Source organism: Meleagris gallopavo, chromosome 5 (genome assembly GCF_905368555.1).
Source record: "Meleagris gallopavo chromosome 5, MGAL_WU_HG_1.1, whole genome shotgun sequence".
Lineage (NCBI taxonomy): Eukaryota > Metazoa > Chordata > Aves > Galliformes > Phasianidae > Meleagris > Meleagris gallopavo.
The window spans coordinates 54,287,265-54,302,665 of NC_139408.1; the positions used below are offsets into that span (position 1 = coordinate 54,287,265).

At 37.6% G+C, this 15,401-nt stretch overlaps 1 protein-coding gene across 3 annotated transcripts in view; it reads right to left on the bottom strand.

Annotated features, from left to right (window-relative positions):
- Window positions 1-1,398: 1,398 nt before the first annotated feature.
- PPM1A (protein phosphatase, Mg2+/Mn2+ dependent 1A) overlaps window positions 1,399-15,401 on the bottom strand; it is a 32,096-nt gene continuing 18,093 nt past the window's right edge. The window contains exons 4-6 of one of the 3 annotated variants that reach the window (XM_085225824.1): window positions 13,115-13,223; window positions 10,953-11,010; window positions 1,399-9,097 (exon numbers count right to left, since the gene is read on the bottom strand). In XM_085225824.1, coding sequence (XP_085081950.1) covers window positions 9,050-9,097; window positions 10,953-11,010; window positions 13,115-13,223 — 215 coding nt within the window. In that variant the 3' untranslated portion in view covers window positions 1,399-9,049. The remainder of the gene's footprint in view (window positions 9,098-10,952; window positions 11,011-13,114; window positions 13,224-15,401) is intronic. The other 2 variants (XM_085225825.1, XM_085225826.1) reach the window with 2 other exon arrangements.

The window sequence follows — 15,401 nt, forward strand, 5'->3', positions numbered from 1 at the left end:
CGACATATGAATTCCATTTATGCTGATGAACTTCAAGTCCTGCAAGCTCACAGATATGAGCCGTGCACCCAACTCACTCACCCCACACTCTCCAGTGTATGCATATTTGCAGGGGTAATCACCATTATTTCAAAGAACTCTAAACGATTTGATTTGTCCCTCCTTGCCAAACTCACCTTCCTTCCTTAAGAACTTCATTGCATTAGAATGGACTCTTGTACTCTCCAAGCCCAAAAATGCAAAGTTAAATGATTTATCTGCACTTCACTGTTTTACCTTTATAAAATCAGCCCACGTTTAAATGCTGTCTGATTAAACTCAACCACAACACAACCAGGTGAGATGAATATGTCTCTCTAAACACCTCTAGTGACATTCAAAATTATGATTACGTGACAAGCATTAAAAAGGCATTTACATGAACCAACAATGTAGTCAGAGGTGTATTATTCCTTTCATTTAAGGAAAAATTAAACTAAAACTCCCAATTCGATGGGGTGAAGCATTCTTTCCATAAGCTTTCAACTAGAAAACAAAGGGATGCACTTTGTCTCCCATGTTTGCTCAATTTGTGTGAACCAAAGCTAATACTCAGTTGTAACACAGCAACTTCAGTTATTTAATACACAGAAAACATCCCCTAATTTCGCTGGACAAATAGCAAAAACAGTAGTTTTGATTTTTAATCTTTAAGGGAATGGAGCTGAACCTTGAGGAAAGGCAACCTTGCTCCAGCTCAGGGACAGCAGAATGCTCACCTGCCCCTTCCCTGCTGCGACTTGTACGGCTCTTCTCAGAACCCTACCAGCTCTCTGCTAGGAGAAAAGACTTCCAAGGAGACAACATATAATGCCATTCTCTCTTCAAATCATGCAGGCTAAAAACAGTGGATTTATTTTTTCACAGAATGGCCTGGGTTGAAAAGGACCACAGTGATCATCTAGTTTCAACCCCCCTACTATGTGCAGGGTTGCCAACCAGCAGACCAGGCTGCCCAGAGCCACATTCAACCTTTTTCTGCAGCATCCTTATATTCTGCAAATTATAACAGTCTGCTCTGTATTTTATGGTACTGACTTAGGACAAAAGATTCAAATATACCTTGCTCCACTGTGAGTTGGTCTTCCAGAAGTTGGGCATCCTGATCATCCCCAGCTCTGAAAACCCCAGACAAGGTAACAACTTAGGAACACCGGTGCTGGAGCTGCACACTGCTTGGTCTTGGAATTTTAACATGGAAGAGGGGGATTTTTACTTCCGTAATTAACAAATGATGAGAATAAGCACTTCATATTCTATTTGAAAAAGAAAACAGGAGGAGGCCTGATAGCCAGTTTGTAATTTAGTGACAATAAAGCAGATGTGAACATGGTTTAGAGCATACCAAATACACACACACAATGTCATTGCCTGTTTTATTTAGTGGAATCACTTTTGTAGATTAGAAATATTTCCAATTCCCATTTACTCCAAAGCAAGCCTCCACCGTCAACAGGCGTAATGCAGTTTGTTCAACTGATTCCAAACAAAAAAAAAAAAGGTACAATCTCAAAAGTTAAGTTAGAAACTAAGTTCACACATTTTCTTTGGGACCAGGAATCTGTACATAGTACAAAATATACATTTATTGAACTTTCTGTAAACACACAGTTTGAATTGTGTAAAACTGTAAATATCGGTGAACTATGTGGAGAATAATTTATTATATATTGTTATACATTCTACTTAAGGAAAATAGTTATGCTCTGGTATATTACTCTGTTAAATTTATAAATTCCATAACGAAGCTGTGTATTCTGCAAACATGCTTTTCAAGCTTAAATCTCTCCATTTGTAACACACATTTATACAAGTCATCAATGAAAAAGTTACACTTTCCACAAAATAGATATAAAGAGGTCATGAATTTTCTAAAAAGACAGGCACAGCATGTCACTACAAAGGAGACTTTCATGGTACGATGTGGAGTTAACGCTGTGAGGAGACAGGTGAGAACTCTCTAATTCAGCATGTTTGTACATAGTCTTAGTAACAAGACAGATGCTAAAAACCAAAATCTTTGCTTTGAAACATTCATGAAGCAGCTGGTTCTGGAAATGCTCTTGACTCACATTTCTCAATTATCTATATTTCCTGGCCAGGAGAACCTAAGCTTGTGTCTCCTATTAACCCCTTGTCAGCAGTGATTCAGTTATCTGAGCGCGGAACTGCCTGGCACGATTAGCTATCAACAAATGCAGAACTCAGCACTCCCTCTACAAACTAGATTCCTGGCACCAAAAAGTTAGATCTGGTTAATAAATTCAACTTACAGACAGTAGGAAATCCCAATTTCCACCATCAAGCTGTTCCTATGGCAGCAAGCAACAGAAGGCATGGGAACTGCTCCTCCAGCACCTCGCAGACTGGGCCCATCGCATAACGCCCAGCTTCCCGTTTACATGTCTGAAAGTTTCACACCCAGCAGACTTGAGAGTCCAGCATCAAACGCTCAGCAAGAACAAAAACTCCCCAAAGTGCCAGCACTGATGTTTTCAGTAGTTCCATTAATGGATATGGAAACGATGCTCTGCATATTCAGCACATTTATTCCTAGGGATTTAGGGCCTCTTTGCATTCCCATCCCAGGTAATTCATTTTGGGTTCCATCCTTTTATTCTTAAAGCCAAAAGCAGTACATGAAAGACCAGAACCTCTTAAATTTTGTCCTTCTGATGTTTTAAAAGAAAAAAACTGCTGACTTGCATACTCAAAGAATTAGGACATTATTAATTCTAATTAATCTACCGCTTTGCTTTAGGACTGTCACCTTCTTCCCCTCCGGCTTTGAAATCTTTTTCAAAACCAACTCCAACAAAAGTGGGACAGTTGAGGCTGCAACAATACTTGTGCAAACTCTATGTACTGGGAGTGACTCTCCACCAACATCAGCAGGCTGATGTTAAGAAAGCACTTCCATTTTCCTAAGATCACTTAAGTTCAATTTTCCCTTGCAGTGTGAACTAAAATATTGTGCTGCAGCATGAAAACCCAGCAGTGAAAGTGAAATTGGCAACTGTTTTTTCCATTGCTCAAACTGAGTTGAATTCAGCAATGCAAATGAAATTAAACTCTGAAGACCTCAGTCTACAGGTATGAAGAGAAGTATGTAATGTTTTCTGACCTGCAAGTCTGTTTTCTCATTTTAATTCACAAAGATACTTCTCAAGAAAAATCACAGTGACATCTCCCTTGCAGTGGAGGTTCGCTCACAATATATGTCAATAGTCCTGTCTACTTCAGCCATCAAGAACACATGGTTCCAGCAGCTCTTCAGAGCCACACAGTTAATGGAAGCACACATGAATTTCAGTTTTCTTGGTGCTATTGAGGAGCTGAGAAGTGTGGATGCAGTGCTCTTAGAGAAAAACACTGCTGTCTGACACAGCACTTATCCCTGCAAACAAATTACTGCTTATACAGTAGTAACGAGCATTAATTTTCTCCCTCTCTTTTTTTTTTTATTTAAACATAGAAGATATTTTAAAAAGTATTCAGACAGGAATAAGAGTTAAACATAAAAATTTGGTTAGGCATAAAAACATACATAATCCTGAAGTCTGACCTACCATCCCATCTCACTGAAGTTTTGAAATTTTCAGTCGAACGATGTCATTAATCCTACAGAAGGCAATAAGTTAAATGCACTTCTCCAAATACTGTGGTTGCAAAGACTAAGATTTCTGTTGTAAGTAATGCACACCTCCTCAGAAGCCCTTTTCTTAAGACACCACAACCAGTCCTGGACTCTTGGCTGGCAACCAAAAATCTCTACTGTAACAGTGCCTAAAGGACAAGAAAAAAACTGTTTTACCGCTACCTGAAAGGAAAATGAAATGAAGATATGGCTCACGGTAAGTCGGCAACTACAACATAATCAGATTAAAGTGCCTTTTTCATGTACTAAACAAATTTTGGAAGATTCCCCTGAAAATTCATTTTCAGCAGGAGATGATGTAAACCTAATTTTCAGCATGCTGATATTCTTTTTGTACTTGAAAGCATTTAGCTGTCTATGACTGTAAACAAAAGTTTTAAGTTCTCCTGCAGCCTCTTTACCTTCTGCAACCAAATGCCAGGCCCAGGTACCTGCTACCTCATTCACAAAGCAATACCAGTATGAAGCAAATAAGGGTACAAACAGCTTCCAGAGGCAATGTCTGAGCTGCAGACTGTGCAAGTGCTCCAGAAGCAGCTTAGGAAGAGCTCACCAGAAGGTTGCATCCTCCGATCAACACTGCTCTATCCAAAATGCTTAGCCCAGATCGCTACCTGCAAATTTCACCATTTTTATAGATTTTAATGGCTCACTCTAGGAATTGCATTCATTTTATGCGCTACAACATCCTAGAAATTCACGTGTGGAGCCCCTTCTTACCACTCAAAGAGTTAAAAATCTATCCAGTCAAATAGAGACTGTGCACCTTGTAATGTCATATGAAGGCTTAGGTCGTGATCATCTGAAATGGACACAGCTGCAGGAAACAAGGAGTGACACCAGTTATCCTGAAGACATTTTTACACCTCCAGAAGCTTGGCACGGAGTAACAATTCCAATTCCTAAGGAAATACAGCTCCCCAGCTCCGCTGGGGAAATCTTCTATTTGCCCAATGATGAGGAAAAAGGGTTGTGCTTGACTAAATGTTCACCTGTTGCTGAAACGGCCAAGTTAAATAATCAAGAAATTTAAATGTATCAAGTGGCTATACAGCAGTTCAAGAATGCACATGTAGAAATTCAAGTGAACATCTTAACATGATGAAATCCTGCTGTACAGTGAAATAAGGTACACTCTAAGAGCCTTTTCATTAACCTAATTGTGACAGCCAAGCTACCTCTCTCTTGGGACAGAGCTGCACACAACTACAGATAGTTAACAAGAAGTCCATTTGTCACCATGGAGCTCCCATACAAAACATTAAACTCAAGGTTTTGTGATTCCACTTTCAAGAAAAAGAATGCTGACCAAGGTAAAATATTTGTCTTAAGCATAGTGTGGAGAAAGATCTGCAAAGGCTTTGATACTTCCTATGTAGGTCCATCATTTATCTGCACTGAGGCTCTGACCTCCCCAGCAAAAGGAGCGCTGCATCCATTCCTCTGCTCACAGCCCTGCCTGCTGCTAGCACCAGGTACTTGCAATATCCATTTATTCAAGATGAAGAGCACAGGTTTTCTCTCCCTCTCATAACTGCACAGCCACAGAAGCACTACTGCTAACACAAAGCAGGCAGTGGAAGGAAACTTATAGCAATAGCTCAGTCTTGATATTAGTTGACCATGAAACCATATCCTTAGTTTATAAATTATTAAAAAACCAAAATGCAACAGGAAGCCTCTATTAGCCCAGTGTAACAAGTCAAAATGAGATTCTTATCGGGGTATCAACTGCAGTGCAAACTACTCCCCAGTTTTACTAAATCACCCTGAAGTTTCCAATCCTTGAACTAAGGGAAATGGCTCAGATTTTAACCTATACAGTTGAGATCAATTTCCTAGTAAACGATCTCATTGTCATTCAAGTCAGTATCCTAAGCACGTGTTAAGATGAACAACTTTGGCACCTGCATGAACCACCAAGGTCAGTGCAATTCCTCATCTGCTGCTTAATATTCTGTAGGCATCTCGCTAGCATGAGACAACCTAGAATTACCACAATTCTGCATAGGTTAATAACAAGGAGGTGAAATTTTGATCTCCAATTCTGACTTCTGCTGGAAATTACACTGAGTGATGGGCACGCATCAGGGGCTCTGCAGAGCTGCTTACAGACTATGTAAGTGCAGGCCAGCTGAAAGGCCACTGCTTGCTCAGGACCTGCTGATCTGTGCCCACTGTGGGTACCAGGATGTGACTGACAACAGATTTTTACAAAGCCTTGCAAGTCTGGGGCCCTGTTTAATGTAATCACACTTAGTTAATACAACACTGGTTTTTAAAACACATTTTGGAAGAAGCTTCTGTCTTGAACATATTTCAATGCTGAATTAGTGAGAATGATTTGAAACAGTTGTCTGTAAAGCAGTACAGGTATTTTCCCAGAACGACCAGTGAAACATTTAATCTGACTGTAACAAAACTCACAGAAAACTGAAGCCGGTGAAGCTGTTAAATGTAGAAGGAAAACAAAGTTGCATGGCATACGAAGAGAAGTAGCTTTACAAATATCATTTCTTTTTAAAAAAAAAAAATTGGGACCACCCTATTTGAACACGTATTTAAAAATACATCTTTTAACATCACACAATTTTCATTTTCGTCACACAGGAAACTTTTTCCATGAGGGAAATAAATAGCACACAATACTTCAAGAAAAATTGCTGCCTTGCCCCTGAGGTGCTAATGTTTTTAGCATTAAAGAAAAGTTTCTGGTGCAAGAAGGAGGTGCACAAACGTGCAAAAGTGCCTTTTTCTTTTCAGAGCAGTGAAAAGTACAGCTTGCCTCTAGGATGCTTTACATAATTAGTGTATTTTGTAATCAAAATCTGTATCTAAAATGGCAGTGTTTATGCATACATAATAGATTCAGTGCTCTGACCTCATCAAAACGCCGAACGCAGCTGGGAGGGAGAAAGGCCTGAAACAGGCCTTCTGCCACTGCCCTCAAACCCAGTGACAGCACCTGTCACAACAGAGAGGTACATCCTTCCTAACCTTCAGGAGGCCTCATAGGAAGAGGCTTCAACTACACAAATCTGTCACTGAGACAGCTTAAGCAATTACGAAGTATGGCTTTACACACCACAGTTTTGCTTCCGATTTTTAAAAGTTTGAAACTGAAAAGGTTTCCACAGTCCAGTTCGAGGTTTTTCCAAAACTAAACTTCAGTCTATATGAAAAAGGACAGAACCTTATCTGCCTAGTCCTAAATTGCATGTAGCTTTTCGCACTAACACGCCACGTGTTATTAAATAAGCCTGTTAATTAGGTGCCTGTGAAGCTCTAACTTAACGTTATTATAGTTTTGCACTCTACAACAAAATCAGACATTTTAAGCATTTATTCATAGGTAGGTAAGGAACTGGTTCTTTAAGCAAAAATTGCTAGAAATTTATAAATACAAATAGTGCTTATTTTTTCTTCATTCATGCTCCGACAGATTACAAACTGAATACAATGAAGTTACGTTTTAAGCACCCCACACAGACAAGAGGGATAAAAAGAAAAGTTTGCTGGTATATACTATACTTAGTTCCAAGACACTATAAGTTACTTTTTCACTGTTCAGTGTTCCCTAACTCTGCATTAGTTTTAAGGCTATATATACAAATATGTATATTTCAAAGTTAGGGAAAGACACATAGCAAAATGCATTGTACTACGTTTTCCTATCAAAATAATTATACACCAAGTTTTGATTCTGTTTATCTGTAGCAAATGTTACAATCTACTTGTTTTACTGATTTTCCTTTTGGGGAATCTGCCTACTAAATGAGTAAACTACATATTAAATACAATATTCTCAACCAAAAAGACAATACAAGGTGCACAAAACAGCAGTTTTGCAAACACGACTGACTTTAAAACTTAATTTTGCATGTTCAATGGGAGAAAGCTTACCTTAAATCAACTTATTCTCTTATAAAATTTTAAATTAGAATTTTAAACAACAAACAGTTAGATATTATCAACATGCTATATCTCTAATCACAAGTACTGTTTAACCACTAGTCTCTCATTGTAAGTAAGTGGGTCAATTAAAAACACACACCATAAAATGTTAAAGATTGTCAGGCTATGACAAATGTATTTTTATCAAACAGTAGGCAAATTCAAACCAATGCACATCTTCAGTGGGGAGAACAGAAGAAGCCTGAAAAAAATCCATACTCATAAAAAACAGGGTCACAGATTTATCCCACTTCATCCTCTAGCATATGGCTATGTCTTGGGCAATAATCAAAACTCTTCCCATTTTAAAAATGGGCTACCAATTAATAAAAATATTCTTCCACGTGTAAAAGATCATTTACAATGGCACTGACATTTTAAAAGGCAGGAAAAAAGGAATTACACATTTATGGATAAATTTCTTGTTTGTTAAACCAAGCTTTATTGATAAAATGGAATTCAAAGTATTTCACTTGGAACAGCAGCAGATCCAGCCAATTAAGATTGTAAAAATGCTGCAGACTCCTACGGTGCGTAGAAAGCTGCCTGTTTGTGCTCAGTGATTAGTAACTTTCAGGTAAGGGTTAATGAAAAGAGGTGCAGAGAATCGAGGCATTCTAATCTGGAGGTTCATATGCTTATGAACACATGATACTATTAATAGGGCATGATTCAACTCCCACCGAAGTCGAAATGAGAACTCCCTTCAACTCAGTGTGAGAGCAGGAGTACCTCTGAGAAAACAAGATCTGCTTGTTGAAGAATGTGCACTACTCTCTCGTTGTTTTTCCACTGCCAAGCAAATTCCCTACTGTGATTTTGGGAAAGTCGCCCACAAGATCAGCTTTCATAGAGGACAAAAATGTTATCCTTAGTTTTGTGCACCTCTCGAGCACCTAGCTGGCTAGGCTGCTGCTCCTTGCAATCCAAAACCACAACATGAATGTAAAGGGATATATATTGTTGCATCACACAAGTCAAACATTTCTTCTAACCTTTGTAGTGATTTAAAGCAGTTCATAATTAAATATGAGCATTTTGTACAAAGACAATTGCACTTTACAAAAAAAACAAAATCATACAACATAAATTGCTGGAGTCTGATTTACAACATGGATTATGGTTTGAAATCACGTTTACAGAAGTCTGTTTTACAAAAAAAAAAGATCAGTTCCTGGGCTAGATGTCGTACTGCTGTAGTTTTCTGCTGCAGTCACTCTCACCAACACATCATACTCCCTTCTTTAATTAATATTGAGGGTGGATGTTAAGAAGGGTCACTGAGGTTGGGCTGCACTTTCATTTGAAGAATGAAACGTGAACTCCACAGCTAGATGAGCAGTTTTACCACATATCATCAGTTGAGGCAGAATCCTTAAAGAAAAAAGAAGGAGCCCTTTAAAGTCTGGAGTGCCCATAGTTACAGCAGTTTCTGGATAATCCAGACTGAAAAGGGAAAAAGCTTGAATCATTTTAGGAGCCTGTTTTCACTCTCCTTTCAGAAACAACAGAAATAACATTTAAGAGGCATCTAGAAAACATGCATGCTTCATGAAACACTAAGTAGCAAACATTTGAAAATCGGATCAACTTTTGTCTCAAATGCTTACTGATCCTGACAATAATATCCCAGGAATAATACTCACAAACATCTCCAGAATAGTTAAAAGTAATGCAAATGCATATTATTTTCTAAAAGATCAGGATGTGCCTTGTGCTTTTTGCTACCATTACTACCACCTTTTGATATTTCAGTCCTTTCTCACTGCAAAGGAAGACAGTCATTAACCAATGCCTGGTCAGATCAATTTTATCTCTTATAATTTAAGCTTAAACAGAGAAGTGTAGTTTCAGTAACTGCTAGAAATCTTAATTTTGAATTGTAATAAATCTGCAAGGAGAAAAAGAATTCCATAGTATAGAATTGGAATCAGAGACATAGTAGGCTGTAAATCATAACTACATGGCCAGACTGCACATCATTACATCCATGCATCCAATATCTGAGTAACCCTTAAATTAGGTCCATTTAGGCTCCCAGACAACAGAGGGTTTTGTATAGCTGATAAATGGAACCACTCTGAAAAAAGTGTTTAATTAATTTCTGCTATCAGTTAAAAGAAAACACATCTTAACACAAACCAAATGGTAAACTTCTAGTGGCATTTAATCGTTTTATGTTGTATCTCTTTCCTTTCCCCTCACTTAGATTGTTCTACATTTGGCTTAACCTAACTGCCTCATCTGTTCCACTAAGTTGAGTATATATGTTAACTAAGCATGACCACAGCTTGCTAGCTGAACCAACAGTTAAATCAGCAGCACAGCCAGCAGAGCAAACTGCTTACGTACAGCAGCAATTTGGGGTTGTTTCAGCATTAAGTACTATCTTCCCCTAAATAGCAGAGACATGATGGGCTTTAACAATGGTCTCAGCTGGTACTTCTACAGCTGCACACCCCTATTGTTACTGAGACTGCAGGAGACAGAAGTATTACTCTTCTTTGAAAGTACTGCCTTACTGATTCCTTTGAAAGGGAAGAGGCTAATTAAGTCTTTAGCAACGCCACATATGACAACTTCTTAGCATTAAATTTCTGCACCCTTCATTCAAACCTGCACACAGAATTCATTACAAACCAAAAAGAAGAACAGTTGGCACGGAGGTGTAGTACAAAAGCCAAGATCACTAAAATTACTCTTTGTGAGAGTACCACCCCCAGATTTTTCTTCAAAACCAGAAGGAGCAAAGGAGAACCATTATATGAAAGACTAAAATGGTTATGTTTTTCCAAGTGCAAGGATGCAGAATAAAAGCAGTAGTGAGTAAAAATGCAGGAGCTGCATGCCAACTATTCAGTATGCAAATTCCTGTATCCTAGTTGCCAACATCATCATAAAATGAAGACGTTTAACATTCATTTGTGGAACAGTAACTTAAACAGAATGCTTTACATTCAAAATGCATCCTTTTTCAGAGAGCATTAAGGCATTGTTAGGCTAAGGGTACTGAGAGAACTGCCAAACAGTAGCACTCAGTTTCAAAGCCAATGTACAGCTTTATGTTTGAAGGCGTTTCACTTCTACACTACATTTGCAAGATTCAGATCAGGGAATTCCAACACCAACAAGTAAACCATGCTGGAGTTCTATGATCAGCAGAAGGCATCCAAAAACAGTCACAAAGGCACAAAATGGTTCTCACATTTTTTTGGGAAAGAACAACTGGAAATATGTTTCTTTACAAAACAAATACTATTACTGGAGTGGGAGGAAAGAATGCCATAGAAGAGATACTTACAGTGTCATCATTCCTGTAGGGGTTCAGTCTGTTATAAACAGCTTCTATTACACTCCGTCTAGATCAAAAATAAATAAAAAAATACAATATTTTAAAGTCAAACTCCTTAGGTAAAATTGTAATTTAAAAAGCAAACTTTTAAAGATCTTACATTTGCAGAACCAAGTTTACTGCAAGTTAGTCCTAAGTGCCATTACACATCGATCTTAGTTATCCCAATCCTTTAAAACCCTCAAGTTCAAGAAAAAGAAAGCTGAATAAGCACTTTGCATTCAACAGAAGAGAAGCACAACCAAACATTCAGATGAGGCTGCAGTGCTGTCTTGTTTGGAGGTATGATGTCTCTCATACTTAAAGAAAAAAAAAAAAAGAGGATCAGAGAACCTGATACAGGTTGAATGCCATGGCCATTTGTGTGCCCAATGAACACTGCAGTAGTACCTTCATATATTATGACACTTCCAGAGGGCTTAAAGAAGAGGTCTTTCAAGAAAAGTGACACACACACACACAAAAAAAAAAAAAAGGGAGGGTGAAGGATAAGGAAGCCTCTACCTTAGCCAGCACATAAGAATTTTGGAAGGGGAGCAGGAAGGAAAGAGAGGAATAAAGGAACGGAAAAACAGATTGGCCATCAAAAGCAATTTTTCTCCAGATATCCTAATGTGCAGAACCAAGTACGACAAAATAGCACACTACAACTCGGATACTACCTCAAAGCCACCTTTTAACTGCTCATGAATACATGCAGGGGAAAAACAAAAGAGCGCATTCGAAGTAAAAAAAAAAAAAAAGCAGATGGCAGTCTTTATAATCTTCCTGTAACATCAAAAAGTTGGGTACTATCATACAGCAGTATAAACACTACAGCAAATCTAGTGAATACATGCATGGAAGAAGAGGATGAATTTAAAGAAATAAAAACAAGCAATTATTCCCAAAGTACAATGCACAAAGTTGTTCTCATCTTTCAGAGATAGGTATCGCTGATTCTAAATAAAGCCAAGTTACTTGAAAAGCATTGTTTTCTTTCCAAATGCTCAGTATCGCTTCAACTTACACTATAATACAATCAAATCCATATTTCTGTCAATCACTATTCAAGATAACATCACTAAAGCACATAATCCCACCAAAGTCACTTGTTTCAGTGACTTCAGCACTGCCTCACAACCACAAAGCTACTGCTAGCCAAAGAAGCTCGATAAACAACTTGTATGCCATCTTTTATGAGTAACTGACTCATCAATGCTTCAAGATGACTGTAACACATCCTAAATAGACACTACTATTTATATATAATAGCCATCTCTTCTTTTCCTACATCATAAAAGAAGAATTTTGTTATGTAGAAGTCATCCTTACAGCCCACTTATCATTTATTCCTCTACGTGCCTACAGACTTCAAGTTCCTATGGAACAAGACAAAAATTACACACTGAAGTATTAAAAATAAACTGTCCACATCACATGTGCTCAATATACACAAGTATATAGTACAAGTTCATGGATGACCTTCTGAACCAAAAAACACTTGCTGTGGAAAAAAGCTAAGTGCATTTCTTTCTTAACTGTTGAACATCAATTTGAGACCCCGAAGCACAGCACTGAACTCTTCAAGGACAAAAACAGCCTATTTAAAGTTCTACTTCACTTTTTTGATAGACTTCTATCCTGGTTTTGTGTTTGACACAAGCAGAGAGGTGCATAAGCAAAACTTTAAGCAATTACCACACTGCCTTAGCTACAGACAAGAAAAGAAAGCTGCCAAGCAAAACATGATATGCATAAAACTTTTTGAAGAGCAGAACCATATGTCCAAGTAGCTACTAAAGGCAGTCCATTATTTTTGTACCTTCAAACCATGTCCCACCCAAAGAAACCCAATTAATTACAAAAACAGAGACACTCAGGCCACCCTTAAAAACCCCTCGATCCTTCTCAAAACTACATTTTGACATGTAATTTTTAACAGTGATTCATAGTTAACTCTGTTCTCGTGCTTTCCTTTTCATTCAGAACAGTTCAGTAATAACAATTGAAGAACAGATCACATTCATCCTGTGCCCTTCCTCCCTCCCCGTACTTTTAAGAGTGGCCTTACAGTTAAGTTTGATTTAAATAATAATAATAAAAACACATTTACACTGATGTGAACTCACTTGCTTGCCAATTCACCCCCTGGCGGGAGGTTTGGGATGCTCTCAGTTGCTAACGTACGCATCACGTGGACTAAGTCTGGCACTCCTTCACCCTGCTTCTTTATGATCTCTGGGAATCAGAAGTACTTTTTTTGTAAGTGCAGTCCAAATTTAACTTTAAAAGATTGAAATACTCAGTTTTATAAAAAGGCAGCTTAATTTCTGTTAATATACGAAACAAATGACAGACCATACTCAACATGGTGTTAACTTGGTTCCATAGCAAAAAAGACCCGTGATGGATCTGACACAAGATACCCTCCTAGCTGTTAACATGCACACTGGTTTCAGAAATACACAGCTAACGATTCCAATTCTAATGGCTTTCCTGCTATAGCATTATTTTATTTTCCTAACAAAATGCAATGGGCATGAAGGAAAGATTAACATCAGCTTTATCACTGCAATAGAAGGTTAAAGATTATCACCATCCTAGAAAGCAATAGTATTTCCACAAAACAGAGTTCATCAGCAGACACAAAAATAAAATGACCCCCAGTACAAGTATACATGGCTGCAAGTCTATAAGCCAATACCTGTACCTTACCACATCATTGCAAGATGCAAATGTTAGGAACTATCGTGTACAAATTAAAAGCCAGGGACACTGGAGTTAGGAGACAGCTCCACCCTTCTCTCCCCTCGCAATACGTGACTACTAGGCAGTTATTTAAAGCTGAGCTCCTCCAACTTCTGGGGAGAGAGGCTTTGCACTCTAGTTCTCTAATTTTATTCTTAGGCCTATTTTCCTTTTTAGAGCAGTAAGCACAATGGAAATCACAAGAGATTTTGCTGTAACACCTCTGAAAATATTCTCTTTTCATAGGAATTTTAATAAATTTAAAACAATCTATTTCTTCAAAATGCATTTCTGCAGATTGTCTGTAAATACAAGCTTAGAAAATAAGAGATGACTTATTAAGACTCAGCATTATTGATCTTCAAGTGAATACTGCAGTCCATATACAATAGGTATGTCTATACATACATTATTCCTTATGTATTGATACAACTTGAAGAGCAGTTGGAATTCATCAGTACCATTTCTGAAATGAATACTTTAGCATTTAGTTTTCACTCTAACAGATAATTGCAGATAACATACCAAGTTTCCACCTTGTAATTTAATCAGTGAGATACGGCATACTGAAGCTTAAAACCAACACGTACCCAGTCCTTTTTTGTAAAATAGGTCAGATAAATAAATAGCAAATTACTTTTGTGCATGCAGTAGTTTTTCAGGGCTATGTGTGTTTACAGAAAGAATCAGCTTTATTTTGCCAGCAGATTGTGCAAATTATTTGCAAGGTATAATGGAAGCACTGTCTAGTCCTCAGCAGTGTCAGACTGTAACAAAGCTTTAACCTGCTCAAATAAGAACCTAAGTTTTAGATATACAACATCACACACCAGATACTTCAGAAGCTTGCCGTTTCCTCAAGAAATTCTATGGCCAAAATTCATTTTACCATCTAATACTGAGGAAATAATCTAACACTCATAAATCTGAATAAGAAGCAAGATCTCAGTTTTGGTTTGCCAAGTTCCTTTATTGTGCAATTTTGAACATCTAGTATATTCTACATTGTGCTAGAGCTAGAGTTCTGCTGTACAAAAATAAGGACTTTGTATTTTACCTATACTACACAGTATCACAACCTGTAACTGCAGTACATGTAACATACAGTCTCCACTAAATGAATACATTTATATTTTGATATAACTAAAATACAGACTGAATGAACACTGATGACACAACAAATGGAGTCGGTCTGCTAGCTGCATTAATTTATTGGAATTACTTTCTTGCAATACATCTTATGAGCCCCACACCTATTCAATTTACTTTAAAACCTTCTAAACATTTTCATGGCATCAAGCATGGGAAGAACGTACTTACATAGCCCTACAAATAAAGGATTCAAAACATATCTGCTTATTTCATTCTCTGAATGGGAATTCCACACAGTGATTAAGAAAATTCAAATTTGCAATGTTGTGAAAATATGGGAGGGAACACGTAGCAGCTAACTGAAAATGATTTACCTCTATGCAGATAGAAATATTGCTACGATTATCTATTACTGAACGTTTATACGTAAGAAACTGAGAACAGAAAAAGAAGCCTAGACAAGTGTCATTTTAAACACATCAATAACTCACATATTAGTGCAAATAACAGCAATGCATTTTGGAGTGACTGATTACTTCTACAAGGAAGATCACAACATTTTATGAGCAACACTTA